Source organism: Chelonoidis abingdonii, chromosome 9 (genome assembly GCF_003597395.2).
Source record: "Chelonoidis abingdonii isolate Lonesome George chromosome 9, CheloAbing_2.0, whole genome shotgun sequence".
Lineage (NCBI taxonomy): Eukaryota > Metazoa > Chordata > Testudines > Testudinidae > Chelonoidis > Chelonoidis abingdonii.
The window spans coordinates 23,776,785-23,791,615 of NC_133777.1; the positions used below are offsets into that span (position 1 = coordinate 23,776,785).

Below are 14,831 nucleotides of genomic sequence, written 5' to 3' on the forward strand. Positions count from 1 at the left end.
AGGGATTAAAAGACCCATTTTCCACTTCGTTGTTTGCAAAGAAATCTACTGAAATGACTTTGAGGATCTTAAGCTTGGAACGATGTGGCGGGAGAATGCAGTGAGTATTTCCCTTTCTGAGTGCATGGTTAGTACTTGCAGATGGGCTCTTAGCTATGGAATGACACACATGTAAAATGTTGCAGTCTCTCTCCGTCTTTAAAGCCTCGGTTTTCCTTGGTAGTCAACACTTATGAAGCTTATCGTAAATGTTGCTTTTTTATTTGCAAACATGCCATCATCCTAAATGTAGCTATGGATACTTTAAGAAGTATCTTTTTTTTTTTCTAGAAATATTGAGCACTAAATCAAAGCCAACGGAGCTTTTCCTGGGGAAATTTGCTATTCTGTGTCTCGCTGGCTGTTTACGATGATCTGAGAAGCAGTCTGCTCTTTATCAAGATAAAAAAAGAACCATTTCCCATATTGATTCAGCTGTTCCCTCCGCCCCCGTTATGCTTGTTTTGAACCTGTCAAGAAAACTCCTGTCCTTGATCTTGTGAATTAGTTTAGCATCCAGCTATCCACTCCCGGTTAGATGTCTCACTTCCTCGGAGCTCAAAGCCAGACCCTGCCGGTGGAGGCAATAGACGGTTACTAGCACAAAATATTTCCAACCTCCATGGGTGGGAGGGGGAAGGACTTCCAGGGAAGATTGGCAACCCTGTCACTTCTGTTGAGGGAGATCTTCTCGCATCTATTTTTACTTAAAGGGAGGGGGGGGGCAACAACTTTCTCAGCTTGTCACTTTGTTCATCGTGCTTGTTTCATGTGCACATCAGAGTCGGGAAGACGTTGCAATCGGACTTTCGGGCTGACTAATGTTCTTCATCTGTCTCCTTTCCCGCCCCCCGCCCTTAACTCTTCCCCTTCAGCTCCCTTTCGCATCTCTTCCTGCTTGGGTAGCTGCCTCCCTTGGATGCGATGCGGAAAGTAAGCTGCAGCGAGCCTCCTGTATTTGGGCCGAGGGATGGAAGCAACCCCGGCCTCTTGGTGTTGAGGCTAACAAAGAAATGCCAAACTTCGCCGCGTGCCAAATAGCAGCAACTACATTTTCTGGCATCCTCGGTAGGTTGCAAAGTTTGTGTCCCGGCAGTGCGCCGTGCGGCCAGCAAGCGGCGCTACTGCTCTGCGCTTGGAATGGAAAGGGGGGATTCTGGCGCTGTTGTCATACGCACGAGGAGGTACTTTGCAGGATTTCACATCCCGTTTGGAGAGGGTGGGGGGAAGAGGTGCTTGTGCCTACAGATGAATTGGTGCAATTAATGCTTTCCAGTGCAGTCTCGTTTGTTAAGGAAACCATGAGTCCAAGGGTGGGGGAGAGCAGCTTCTTTCCCGAGTCTGCGAGATGAAGCAGCTTCACATCTGCAGGGGTTTGGGTTAATTTATTTATAAACCTTTCTTCGCTGCCTCTGCTGCTGCAGTCATCAGAACAACCTGGCATGCAGCACAATAGCTTGGGAAGCACAGTGCAGCTGAGCTGCGATTCAGTGGTGTCAGAAATTCCCACCCCCACACGGAGGGAAAGCTACAGAGAGACTCCTGGTCCTGTTGTTCAGCAGCAGATGATGCTGATGGATACTGACTGACGATGGGGACATTATAGCTAGCGGGGTGAGAAGGGAGATCAGGAAAAGGCAGCCCCTTGATTGGACAGCCTTGCTAGTATGTTCTGCATGACGCTTCCCAGCAAGCCTGGCACTGTGTGTTGCAGAGGGACTCCCCTCCCGAGGCCAGCAAAGGGGTCTGGAAATCCCTGGGAACATGGTGGCAAAAGGAGACATTGTGCTTGGCTGCCTCGGATCACCCTCCCTGTCCATGGCTCATATCCCTCTCCCTCTTCAGCCCCCTAAAGAGCCAGTGGGGGACCAGAGCAAATCAATGCACTGATACTCATTTATTGAGCATGCTGTCCCCCAACACCAGTGACAACTTGCTTGCTGAGATCCCCAGTTCAGAGATGCTAAAGTGACTGTAGAGTAGGGGAAGGAGAGAGAGCGAGAGAGCAATAGGTTAGAGTAATGTGTGTCTGAATCTGTTCCAGACATGCAGTAGTTATGCATGAGCAGCAGCCATCTGAGAGATTTAAAAATAAAATTACATTTCTGGGGTTCTGCAAGATGGGTGGGGTGCAGGGGCGTTGGGTTCTAGTGCCTTTCTGGGCTAATTTTATGGGAAAAGTGCATCTCCCTTTTAGGCTGTCACCAGATTTCAAAATACAAATTCCTGGTTGAAAAGAAAGAAAAAAATCCCCCCATGCTAATTAGTTCACTCATTTAATTTTAACTAGATCAGAAACATTAAATGGTGCCTTTCCCCAGAACTTGCACTGCATTTTTTCTGTTTGCTGTAGACAATTCATAACACTGTCACTGGGGAGCTAATTTCATGGGATAGTTAAAATGATGTCAGACTAGGGCTAAGGTGAAGAGCCATTGGAGGAAGCTAATTAAGATGCATTCTATGCAGATATTTTGCATCAAAAGCCTGGTGAGGGACTACATAGCATATTTTGCTCTTTTTTCTCATGCAATGTGATCACTTCTACAGGGGATAAAGCTGGCAAAGATGGGGAAAATTGGCTATGCTCTCCTGGTACTCCAAGCTCTTCTGGCGCAATTGGATCTTGTTCATGGAGCAGAGAAAAGTTATCCCATACTCAACATTGCAGTTATCCTGAGGAGGACCAAGTATATCACAGAGCGAGACATCCGAGCTCTCTGGAGCAGGGAAATGTCAGCAGACCTGGCCATTGATGTCAATGTAGTGACCCTTTTGGTGAACCAGACTGACCCTAAAAGTATTATAACGCATGTTTGTGACTTGATGTCAGGCACCAAGATCCATGGGGTAATTTTTGGAGATGATACTGATCAGGAGGCGATAGCTCAGATTTTGGATTTTATTTCATCTCAGACTTTTATTCCAATTCTGGGAATTCATGGTGGCTCCTCCATGATCATGGCAGATAAGGTAGGACATTTTAAAAAATGATTTAAAGCTTTTGTTGCACCAGTGTAACTTCATCATGCATACTAACTTCAGAACATGTGCACTGCAAGCAGCTCAAAAGAAGATGCCTCTAACAGCCTATATTCTGATGTTTAAAAGGAAAATTATCATGAAGCTTTCTACTGAAGTACCACCCAATATCCTGAAAAGATTTTGAGGGGGGAGGGTCATGCCTGTAATTTGTTTGTTTATATAAGGAACATTCTTACCGACAGTTTAGTTACAACCAAGCTGGATTCCGATCAACCTAGGAATGCTACGTACAGTTGATGACCCCAAAGATAGATGGCTTATTTAACCTAATTATGACAATGCAATGTTTTGTCCTGTTTTACATCATGAAGAAAAGGTATAACGTTATTGGCAGACACTAGAAACACTAGGTGCCACACTAGGAAAGATCACATATAATGCACTTGATGAGGATAGTGCTAGTAGAGGACTTAGAGGTTTTTGATAAGTGTACAGATATTCAGGTTAGATTTGATTCCCCCTCTGCCATTAATAGCTTAATGTGGGTGACATCAGTCTCATATGAAGAACCCCCTTTGATTTTTATTTAGTTACAGCGATTCAGCAAGAACCTGCGTTACAGTTAATTAGACTCTCATGTGGTAGCAGGTGTGTTTTGTCTATGAACTCTTAAGATAATGCAAACTGATTTTTTTTTTTTTTTTTTTAGGAAAATGTTTTTCCATATAATCCATCCTCAGGTTATGAAATAATAGAACAGTGACTAATACACCCAGCACACATTCCTTACTCCAGGTGGCAGAAGCCTAGCAAACTCCTACTCTATAGGATACAATCTTGTCGGGTGTTCAGCGCTCAAACTCCTAAGAGTTGAGGGTGCTCAGCACCTGGAAGAATCATGCCCTTTACCAAGACCAGTTCCACTGTTACCCCATCATTCAGCCAACAAATGCTAAGAAACAATCATCTGATGCTGAAGAGCCCATATCCCAGCCTTGGTTGTCGCTTATGTAAAGAGATGAGGATTATTCAACACAACATTTGCTGAGTAGAAAGTCATTTATTAGCTTTTCAGGAAATATTTTTTCAGCACATCATACCCTAAAACCATTATTAAGGGCAAAATATTACTAAGAAATGAGGAATGATTGATTCAGCTGTAAACAGCTTTTCTGTAGCACTAAGACAAGGGAGGTGCAGGGACTGTCAAATATTGGGTAGTAATTCACACAGATTCAGAGAAATATTGAAAATAATTATTTAAAGTGGCCCAGATATATTTTTAACAGTGAAGAACAGAAGAGATGGGATTATTTATGATCTTTGAAGAAGGAATCAGGAATCATTCCTGACTTAGAAACAGCGGCATTTCACTCTTTTTACTAATTGCTAGGACTAAAGATGTTCTTTCAGTCTCAGTATTCTGAGTGACCTTTATCGTTACAACTGACACTGTTGTATAATGGTTCAGTTAATAAATGTTTGAATTGTAGTGGAAATTCTATAGGAGGGCCTTATGTCCACATGAACAACCACAGAGTTCATTATGATTGATATTACTACCTTAAATACTAAAGGGAGATATACTGATTAGATCATGGGGACTATTACATTGGGAGCTATTGAACTATCCTTAAGGTTATAAAATCTTTATAAAACTAATACATACAATATATAAATAGATGAGCTGAAGTTGTTATGTTAGTCAAAAAAACTTGCATCTGAGAATCCCACTTGCCACAAATTATAAAAAACTAGAGATGGGGGTGAGAACTCAGTAGTTAATCTTATCCATGTCTCCAGTGACTGATTCAGGGTCATTAACTTACATACATACACGCATATGTGTAATATAGAGTCAACTAGAATGTAGAATAAATACACATTAATTTAGATCACTAAAACAGAGGTATTTCAATAGTATGTTAATCCTGTAATTTACTATTTATATTTCTGCTTTGACATCTGTATTTTAGTGGTTATTCCTACTTGACATTTAAAAATGCTTGCTTTCAGGTGAAACTTAATTTTCAAGATCTCCGCTTGGGAGAAGAATAGTTCTGTGCAGTTGTTTAAACAAATCAATGGAACCTTCTTAAAGTAGTTAGCCAGCCGAACAAAGCCTTTGCATACAGATAACTATAAATTGCCTTAATCTTAGATTGGCTTTTGGCGTGTACTTAATATGTTTCAGTGCTGGGCTTTGGACATCGACAGAAATAATATTTACGTATTTGGCTTTTTAAACTCCTTTTGGGACATAAATTCCTCTGTAGCACAGGTGAAATTCACTACATTGTTGAAGAAGAGTGAAAGGGCTGGAATTGTGAAACCCACTTCCCAAACCAATGCTAGGATTTGGGGCTGAAACCCAAACTACCTAATGATGACTATTGTAGTTTATAGAGCTGAATTAGCATCCAGGGTCTGTGCCCTTTTGTCCTGCGATATTGGAGGTCACTGAGTGCATAAATGACAGTTTTCTTGTCCCATCTCCTACCCCACTACTGCTCTCTGCACTAGCCTAGGGTGAGTCAGCATAGAAACCCTTTCTCTAGAGCACTGGGTATCACAGTGTGGCCATTCAGTTCCTGGATCCTTTCTGTGTGACCCTAACGCAAGACTTCAGTGCTGTAGAGAGCCTTATGATAGTCTTCTAATGCTACTGGTGACTTTCACTTGCAGATGTGCATATATTCTTAATTCTCAGTCATTTCAGCCAAGTTATTCAGTGAACCATAAAGGCACGAAAGGAGCCCATTAACTCAGTGATTTCAATATTAAGTATTATTTACAAGATGCTCAAGTGCATCAACATGAATTGGACATTAGACCTCTGAAAAGCATAACCTTTTGTTGTTTTGGTAACGATCCTACAACCCCTAAGATTTCAATGGGACGGCTTGTATCAGTAAGGATTGCAGGCTTGTGCCATACTTTATATTGGCAATACCTCCTAAATGTGTTCATTCAAATATATTTGAAGCTCAGAGTCACTCCTTTAACTTTCCCACTAGGATTTGCCTCAGATAGCCTGTGTAACATTACAGGCTGATCTGTGATTTTTTGCAGTAGCGAGTCTCTGACCTTTGAGTTTCCTTGTTTGGTTGTCACAGTAGGAATGTCTATTATATGTACCATATTTACAATCACATGGCCATGTTGGGTTTAATTTTGCAAAATAAGAAGCTTTCTGTACTAATTTCTTGGACAGTTTAAAAACAAAACCAACACTCCCTCCCATAAACTATAAGAGCATTAATTAGCAGGTGTCCTCAGTAAACTGTTTGTTTTGTATTGATCTACCTCTAAAAAACTCAGTACAGACTTTTCTAGTCCTGTTGCTCATTAGAAACTTTTAATAATATACATACACATTTTCTAAGAGGCATTTCCTGTATTGGAATTACTGACAGCCCTAAAGATACATGGCATATTCCAGGGGGATTATCATTAGGAAGTGGTACTACTTGAAATAACTCTGGGAGTGTTGAGCTAAGGAGATTAACCCTTAAAAAAGAAAATTAAGCATTAATGTATAATTATTGGCACACTTTCTGAAAGCACTTTACATTGATAAATTACATTAATATAAGGTAGATTTTTCTCTAGTTCTGTGACGTCTGTTGTACTTTAGAACATTTAAAAGCAGCTTGATATTCCTTTTTAAATGAACATTCCTAATGTATTACTAAGTGAGGAGCTGAAAGTATTAATATAAAGTGAATTTATAAATATTTTCCATTACTTTGTTGAGGTTTTCTTTAGGTGTTCCAATGGATTATTTGTCCTTGTATTTGAAAACTTGATATCATTTTAATGCTTTTATTATCCATCACCAGTTTTCATGATGTATATATTGTCTGATCTTTTCTCAGTGAGATAAAAAACAATATTTTGTGCAGCATTACACAAAACGTGGAATCACAGGCAGAATGTTACTTCCGTGTTTGTATAGTCCCTTAAAAAATCAATGGGAATAACCATGTGCTAAGGACTATTTGTGTGTTTGGGCTTATAGTCTGCAGTATTTTCTTTATTTCCCTATGCATCATATTAGCATTAAATGGTTCTAATTATGCTGTAAATGCCATATCTCATTGAAGTGAATAGTGAGATCACAAAATTTCTGCTGTTGTTGTTTGGGTGGAGACAGAGCTCTGTAAGATTGAGTTAACTAGGACACAGTACATGGTTTATATTATTCTTGCTGTATCTTCGCAACAAAAAAATAGACTTTTAAAAAGCCAAACCTCAGTATCTGTGCGACACTACATGAGTTAGCAGATCGAGGAAGAACCCTCAATTCATGAGATGTGCATCTTTCACTCTCCTGTCTAATTAGAGAGACACGGTGGGTGAGGTAATATCTTTTACTGAACAAACTTCTGTTTGGTGAAAGAGACAAGCTTTCAAGCTGCACAGAAATCTTCTTCATGTCTATGTAAGCTCAAAAGCTTCCCTCTCTCATAATAGAAATTGGTCCAGTAAAAACTATGACCTGACCCACCTTGTCTCTCTAATATTCTGGGGCCAACATGGCTACAACAACACTGCATACATATCTGCTGTCAAATGTTAAGTTGGCTTTTTTCTAGGATTTGGTTGCTTATTTCCAAGGAAGCTAAAATTTTCCTCATGAAGATTTTTCTAACCAGAAGTCGCTCTAGCAATCAAGCTGGGTTGGGGTGGAGAAAGGGAATGTTAACTCTTCTCAACATGTGGGGGTGCAAAGGATTGCCCAGCAAAAGAGCGGCACTGCAAGCTGACACATGCTGCCTGGCTAACATGCGGGAGTTGAAGGAGGACAAAACTGGTTTCATTTTCTTGACTGGAGAGAAGGATTAGTTTCCAGAAGTTTGAGAATTGCTGTCTATGGGATCTCATGCGCCTCAGTAAGATTATTTACATTCAATATCACTTTTGAACGTTTGCTTGATTTCGATGTAGCTGTGGATAGGACTAAATTCATATGGTCATAGATTTGTCTGGTCTATGTTTGAGGCTACTACATTAGAGCCTAAGGATCATGATCCTGCAAGCTGTGCTCATCTACGTGAATGGGGAATTATGCCTAAATAGGGCCCAATCTTTCAGTGTAGAAACAATGTAATTTCTCTCTTAAAATGCTATTTACATTTACTTCAACCTGCCATTTCTTACTGTGTGTTTAATTAGAAATTGTTAAGTGCACCTGGTGATGTGTTCAGCCAAACATTTAAACTATTAATAAACTGTTTTGTAGTCACTGCTGCATACGGTCCAGAAGTACAAAAGACACAACATTCACACTCAAGCAACCCAAGTCATTTTAAATTTTAACTTGATGGAAGCCCGGACTGCAAAACTAGAACACCAAACCTTCAGTTTGGCATTTAATCTCCTGCCCGCAAACATTCCCAGTAACTTCGGAGAGCTCTCTTTTTAAATACCTCTTGGAGGATACCAAGTTGGTTTTATATTTAATAACCTATAAAATAGTAATAGGACTTCTATAGAGTCCTTTGGCAATTACTTCATATATGCGGAACACTCACTCTTAGAAACTTACACAGTGAGCTGAACAGAAGGGAGATCCATATTGTATCTGTCAAAAATGTTTTCAGTTTGCACTATTTCTCATCCATTAATTGCACATGAGAACATGTTTACTTTAATTTGAACGGACAATTTAATAGTTTTTTATTTTTGCTACCCAGCTGACCAAGCTTAATGAATAAGCAGCCTCCCTTTTTGAATTTTCTTGTTTTGTTTTCTGATATGATTGTAATACAGGTGATGGCTTTGGACTGGCTTGAGGGGAGACCTGGGAATGGCTGTTTTGGTGGAAATACCCCGTAGGCTTTCTTGAAGAAAATAAGAACCTTTGAGGGCCACATTTATTCCCATTTCTATGTTAGAACTCTAGGAGTTAAAATCTGTGATCATCTGGGCCCAGCTTTGTGTTGTCTTTTCCTGAAGCTACCAAGTAATGTGGATTTTATCTGAAGGAGCCCAGCCTACTCAGTTTGGGTTGTTTCCAAACCATCTGTCACACTATTGTTTTTATCAGTCCTTGGGAGTCTTCTTGATTCTTTCATCTCTCTCCCTCACCCCCCTTTTTTTAAAGAAACATCATCACTGTCTTTTTCAATTAGCTGTAGTGTTTGTAGAGGGGGAAAATCTGTGCTTAAGATTTTGAGGTGCAGAAATTTACAGTTGGTTTATAAAAATTAAAATGCTTGAATTCTGGTTTTTGTGTTGCAGCGCTCCAATTACACAAACCTCATCCCATTTTTCCCATGTGGAGTGAGAGCCATTCTAAATCTAATACGGGAAAACCTGACTGCAAATCTCATGTCCACAGATATGTGATATTTCTTATCATATGATTGGGGCTTCCTACCAATTTCAATGAGACGGATGCTTTTTTCTTCTCCCTTGTGTAAATTTACACCTGAGTTAGCATATGGCTTCTCCTGTCTAGCAATATGTGGGATCTGGGGCGGGGGGGCAGGGTAGAGAGGGAAAGATACAAGGGAACCGAGTAGTGAGTGAGATAAAAGGGGTAGAGAAAATATAAGGTAAAATAAGAATAAATAAGAGCAAAGGTACTCTGCTGTCCTGTCCACATGCACATTGTTGCTGCTGGACATTAGCTAGCTAATTTGTCTGGGACTTTTAGCCCATCTGTTCCTTAACCCTGGCCACAATTTTCCCCTCTCTCTTTCACATGTACATGACAAGGGTCAAAGTGGTTAAACTGAAGAAGCTTGGGTACCCGTTGAGAATAGGAGTTCTATGGCAGAGCAGAAAAGCAGAGTCGGAGGAGAAACTATCCCTGTGTAAGTCACTGGATGGACAACTAAGGACGGGAGGACTAGTTAGGTGGGATGAGGTGGACTCTGCATAAGACCACATACTTGACAACACATTTGAAACAAGTAATAAAAGCAAATTGTCTCTTTCCAAGGCCTTGATTATCGTATTTGTCTGAATAGTGAGTGAATCTTCCTGCTTCCCTGAAGCAACTATTCATAAAAATATAATTAACTACTAACAACAAATCAAAATCCTGGTGGTATTCAGCATATCCCAGATCATAAACTGGTCCTAAATCTCCTTTCTATTAATGAGTCTATGGCAATTAAACATTAAATTTGGTGACAAGTTCAGGGAGAGGACAGATTTTAACAAACTCACATCTGGAAAATGACAAATTAAAAAGAAAACCCTCTGAGCTATAATGTACAGAAATATATAGTTCCAGGGAGAGTCTTTCTTGCTGCCACTCCATGGTTGCTGGGAGGCAGTGGGGGAGTAAAAGTGTATTGGAGGGTCATGGAGACAGCTACCTAAAAGATGTTAATGTTTTTGTGTGAACCTTCAAAATCACTTTTGTTTTGCATATTTTCAAAGAATTTTTTTATTTTAAAATTTTCTCAAATTTATATAATTTTTTGTTTTTGTTTTGTCATACCTCTATTTGTCAGTCTGTCTTTTCCTTTTCCTTTTCTTTTCACCACTGAAAAAGGGAAGGGAAAATGAAGGCAGAAAATGGATTTTTTTCTTTTTTCAAAGGAGCCTAAAGAAGTTGTTTGCTCTACTCTGACTGGAATTATATGGGAGCTAAGGGCCCTAAACTAAGCTCCCAGACTGATCTTTTGGAAGTGTTGTGCAGATTTCCTTTGAGAATGAGGACAGGTAGGACAGATTTAGAGTGTTCGCTTTGTGTAACATGTTCACCCACAGGTGACAGGGTGTTTTTGTCTTTTATCATTTTCCATCCCGAAGGAAGTCTTTCCTGAATCCCCACTTCTGGCCTTCATACAACTCCCTCAACCTCTCCAAGCTCATCAAAAGAAAGCTCCCTCCAGCTGAGGACACATCAACTCAAAGTAGCACCAGACTCTGCCAGAACAGCAGATGCAGTGGACATGTCTGCAGGTTTTGCAGCGATCAACACCCATCACAACACACCTTTCAAGATCCACAGATCCTACACATGCCTATCATAACATGAGGTGTACCTCATCCTGTGCACTAAATATAGGGTTGCCAATTTCTAATTGCACAAAACTGACACGCTAGCTCCACCCCAGGGGATTGGGGTGCAGGAGGGGGTATGACTCTGGGCTGGGGCTGCAGGCTCTGGAGTGGGGCTAGGGATGAGGAGTTTGGGGTGCAGGAGGAGGAGCCGGGTCCAGGGGAGGGGTCAGGGCTGGGGCAGGGGTTTGGGACTCAGGGTTGGGGTGTGGGCTTATCTTGGGCGGCACCCAGTCAGTGGTGCAGCTTGGCTAAGGCAGGCTCCTGGCCAGTGGGAGAGCGAAGCTGGTGCTTGGGGCGGGGGCAGCATGCGGAGCCCTGTGGCCCCCGCATCCCAGGAGCCACACCTGCTGGCCACTTCCAGGGTGCAGCGCAGTGCCAGGACAGGTACGGACTAGCCTGCCTTAGCCCTGCAGCACCAGTGACCTGACTTTTAAGGGCCCGGTCAGTGGTGTTGACTGAAGCCGCCAGGGTCCCTTTTCGACCAGGCGGACACCGGGCAACACTAACTAAATGCCCCAATTAGAATTATGTGGGTGAAATCAGACATTCACTGTGCTCTTGAATGAAATAACACAGGAGAGTGATAAAAGACAAAAGCACCCTTTCACAAAGCGATTGCTCTCTCTCTATGTTGCCTGATCCCTTTTAAGGTTAATAATGTTTGGATTGAGGGCCAATAGATCTGACTGTGATAAGGTTCTTGCCCCAGAATCAGGATAAGCAGAACTAAAACTATGAAGTTCAATATCTTGTGGGGAGCCTTATGGTGGAGGGCAATGACGCTCACACTGAGGGCAAAGTAAAGCCTTAGATATCTTTATTAGAATAATGAACAAAGCCAGAGAAGCTCCAAGCTACATCAAAAGATACTGTATTGGGGCTAGCTGTGGTTCCAGTCTTTGCATAAACTCTTAGGTCTGCATACTCACACTCTTCCTTGAGGACCTGGTGGGAAGTGATTCCCATAGTCCAGGTTCCTCGCTGAGTTGCAAGATCAGATGGTAAAAAGCGCACAACAAAAGATGGAGAACTCCTTCCACATGATTGTCTTATTATGATTGATCGCCACTACCCAACACACCATGCCCAGATCTATCTTTCACCCACATAATGTTGAGATGTACTTACCCTATAGGTTAACATATTGATGTGAGCAAATGTCATCTTAGCTTATTATCATATTCGTCACCCCTTGTCCAACAGATCTTGTGGGGTTGACTTCCATGTCCTTTTGGCAGCCATTTACTGTTAAGTTCCAACTCCTGCCATTGAACAAGCTCCTTACTTCTCACAAAAATCTGTGGGGTAACTGTCAGGCCATTTATCTATGTCAAAGGTTACAGGCTTGTTATACTCAACATAAAGTGGCATAAGTATAGTCAACTTATTTACTTAAGCCAAATGTCTTCCAGGATACAAGTCTGTAGATACTTTGTGTTACAGCTGAATATAATGAATGCAGAGTTTAATAAAGACAAGGCAGTGAATATAAAAAAGGCAAGCTGGCCCCGTGGGCTACAGACCTATCAGGCCTCATCCTCAAAGGAAACCTTTCAACAGGTTTAAGCTGGGAGCTTAAATTCATTACTCTGCTAGACACCAAAAATCATGGACTGCAGAAAGACACTGGATTTATGTCTTATCTGTAGCCCACTAACCCCTTCTTTTGTCCTCTGACTGCAGAGGTATTAATGGGTTACTCTATGTTGAATGGTCCCATACAATATGTGCTATCTACTTATGATAAACAATCTGATCCACCTTTCATTTTGATGTGACTCTGGGAGTTCCTTTCCTAGCCCTGAAAGAGAGCTCAATGTGACTCGAAAATTTCTCTCTCTCACCAACAGACATTGGTCCAATAGAAGTTATTACCTCACCCACCTTGTCTCTCTAATATCCTGGGACTGATGTGGCTATAGCTACACTGCATACAACATTCATAATGCTTAGATATCCTTATAGATGTTGTAGAGCAGAGTAGATGTGTGTCTATTACATTGGAGGGCATGTTGGGGAGAAAGATTATTTTCTTTTACTCTAACTTTGTCATTTCTAAGAGGGTCCCATTTATATTGTGTCTTCTAGAGTGTTTTCTTTAATTTCTGCTTCAAGACAGTACATTTTACTTTGATTTCTTAGTATAAAGTTTTGACCATTTGCATTACCAGTTTGTGTCTTCACATGACTAGAATTAACAATATGAATATTTTCATTTTCACTGCATTGATTTTTGTCTACTGGGAAGCCGGTGCACGTGTAAAACCACTATGAAATCCAAAAGAGCAAGGATTTTATAGTTACTTTCCAGCTCAACACAACTTAGAATACAATTAGGAGTGACAGTTATAATTGGATTAAACAGAAAATAGAATTATGGTAATCTATTTTAAGTGCACAACATTCCTATAATGAGTTGCTTTTAGCAGTTGCAGAAACATATAATTACCAGGTAAATTACATGTTGTTTTTTGTATGACACTAATTATGTGTTCTGTGTAAACTGTGTTGGCAGAAATATCTAAATTGTATGATGAACTGTGACGAGTTTAGCCCCATCACCTGCAAGGTAAGGGTAAATACCTAGTTAGTTATGCCTTGCACCTGGGAAGTGGTTGATTAATCACCTCCTGGCCAGAGGACGTGGAGCAAGATTGTCTAAGGATCTCAGCTCAAAGTGTAGATCCAGGAGAGAGAGGTGGCAGGGAGAAGGAAGTGTCTATAGGAAGGGCTTGGTGGAGGGCCTGTTAGAGCAGGGCTGGCTGTGACCAGGCATCAGAGCTGAAGGAGTAGGGTTAACTCTTGTGGTGGGGCCCTTGAGTGAAAAGGTGCACAAAGGTAGGCTGTGTGAGGACCAGGCAACGAGGAAGAAGTCCAGGAAGGGAGAAGGACTTTTGTTGTTGTTGAACCCTGGAAGGCTATCAAACTGTTTTGTGACTTGGCGGGAGAACAGAGCCACAGAATACCCAAAGAGGCAGTACAAAGAAGGGTTTGGCTGGGATGGACTATTGTAGCTGAGGAAGTGGTTGCCAGAGGGAGTGTGAGAAACAATGTTGCATCTGGGTATGAGGGGCTGCCCTAGAGATAAGGACATATGTTTACAAATACCTCGCTGGGAAGAGATGGGACCAGTACCTTCATCATATGAAAACCAATGAACAATATCAGAAATTAAACCTTAAGGAAACTGAATATTAGGCCACTGGATATTACGCTGCCTGATGATGACTGTCAATTTGTTGGATGTCCATCTTCATCTTTGGAGGAGAGAAACCAGCTTGCTATTCTTCTGTTGCTTCTTAAGTCCCTGTTCCTTACTTTCTCCACTTAACTGTTCTGACTAGTAAAAATGTATCTGCAAAATGGTTGAAAATTTACGAGAGCTGACCCTAGGATTGTCAGTCGCTGAGGTTCATATGGATGATTGAATAATGCCCAATATATGGTACGTGAGCTGTACCAGGTATGTAATAAGACATTGAACTGGTATCAGAGTGTGTGCTGAAAATGGAATAAAAAGGTTTCTACAAGAAAAGCGAAGAGTTCTGGTTCAGAACACATTTGGCAATTGCTGGCTCAGGAAATTAAAGCTGCCCCTTGGTTGGTAGCAAATCAGTTTGGAAACTACCAAAAAGGAATCGTTAACTAAACTGAGCTGTGCCTCACTGAAAGGGTCTGTCTTAGGCTGGCTGGTCGGTCCTTCAAGGGGAGTCAGCTCAACATTGCCTGTGATGATGTAGCAGACACCCTCCAGCTGATCCTGATGTGGTGACTTAATT

At 41.3% G+C, this 14,831-nt stretch overlaps 1 protein-coding gene across 1 annotated transcript in view; it reads left to right on the plus strand.

Moving 5' to 3' along the window:
• The first annotated feature begins 922 nt into the window (after positions 1-922).
• The window catches only part of GRIN2A (glutamate ionotropic receptor NMDA type subunit 2A), a 281,508-nt gene continuing 267,599 nt past the window's right edge, over positions 923-14,831 (plus strand). The window contains exons 1-2 of the mRNA XM_032794000.2: positions 923-1,107; positions 2,590-3,012. Of these exons, the coding sequence (XP_032649891.1) occupies positions 2,608-3,012 (405 nt within the window). The 5' untranslated portion in view covers positions 923-1,107; positions 2,590-2,607. The remainder of the gene's footprint in view (positions 1,108-2,589; positions 3,013-14,831) is intronic.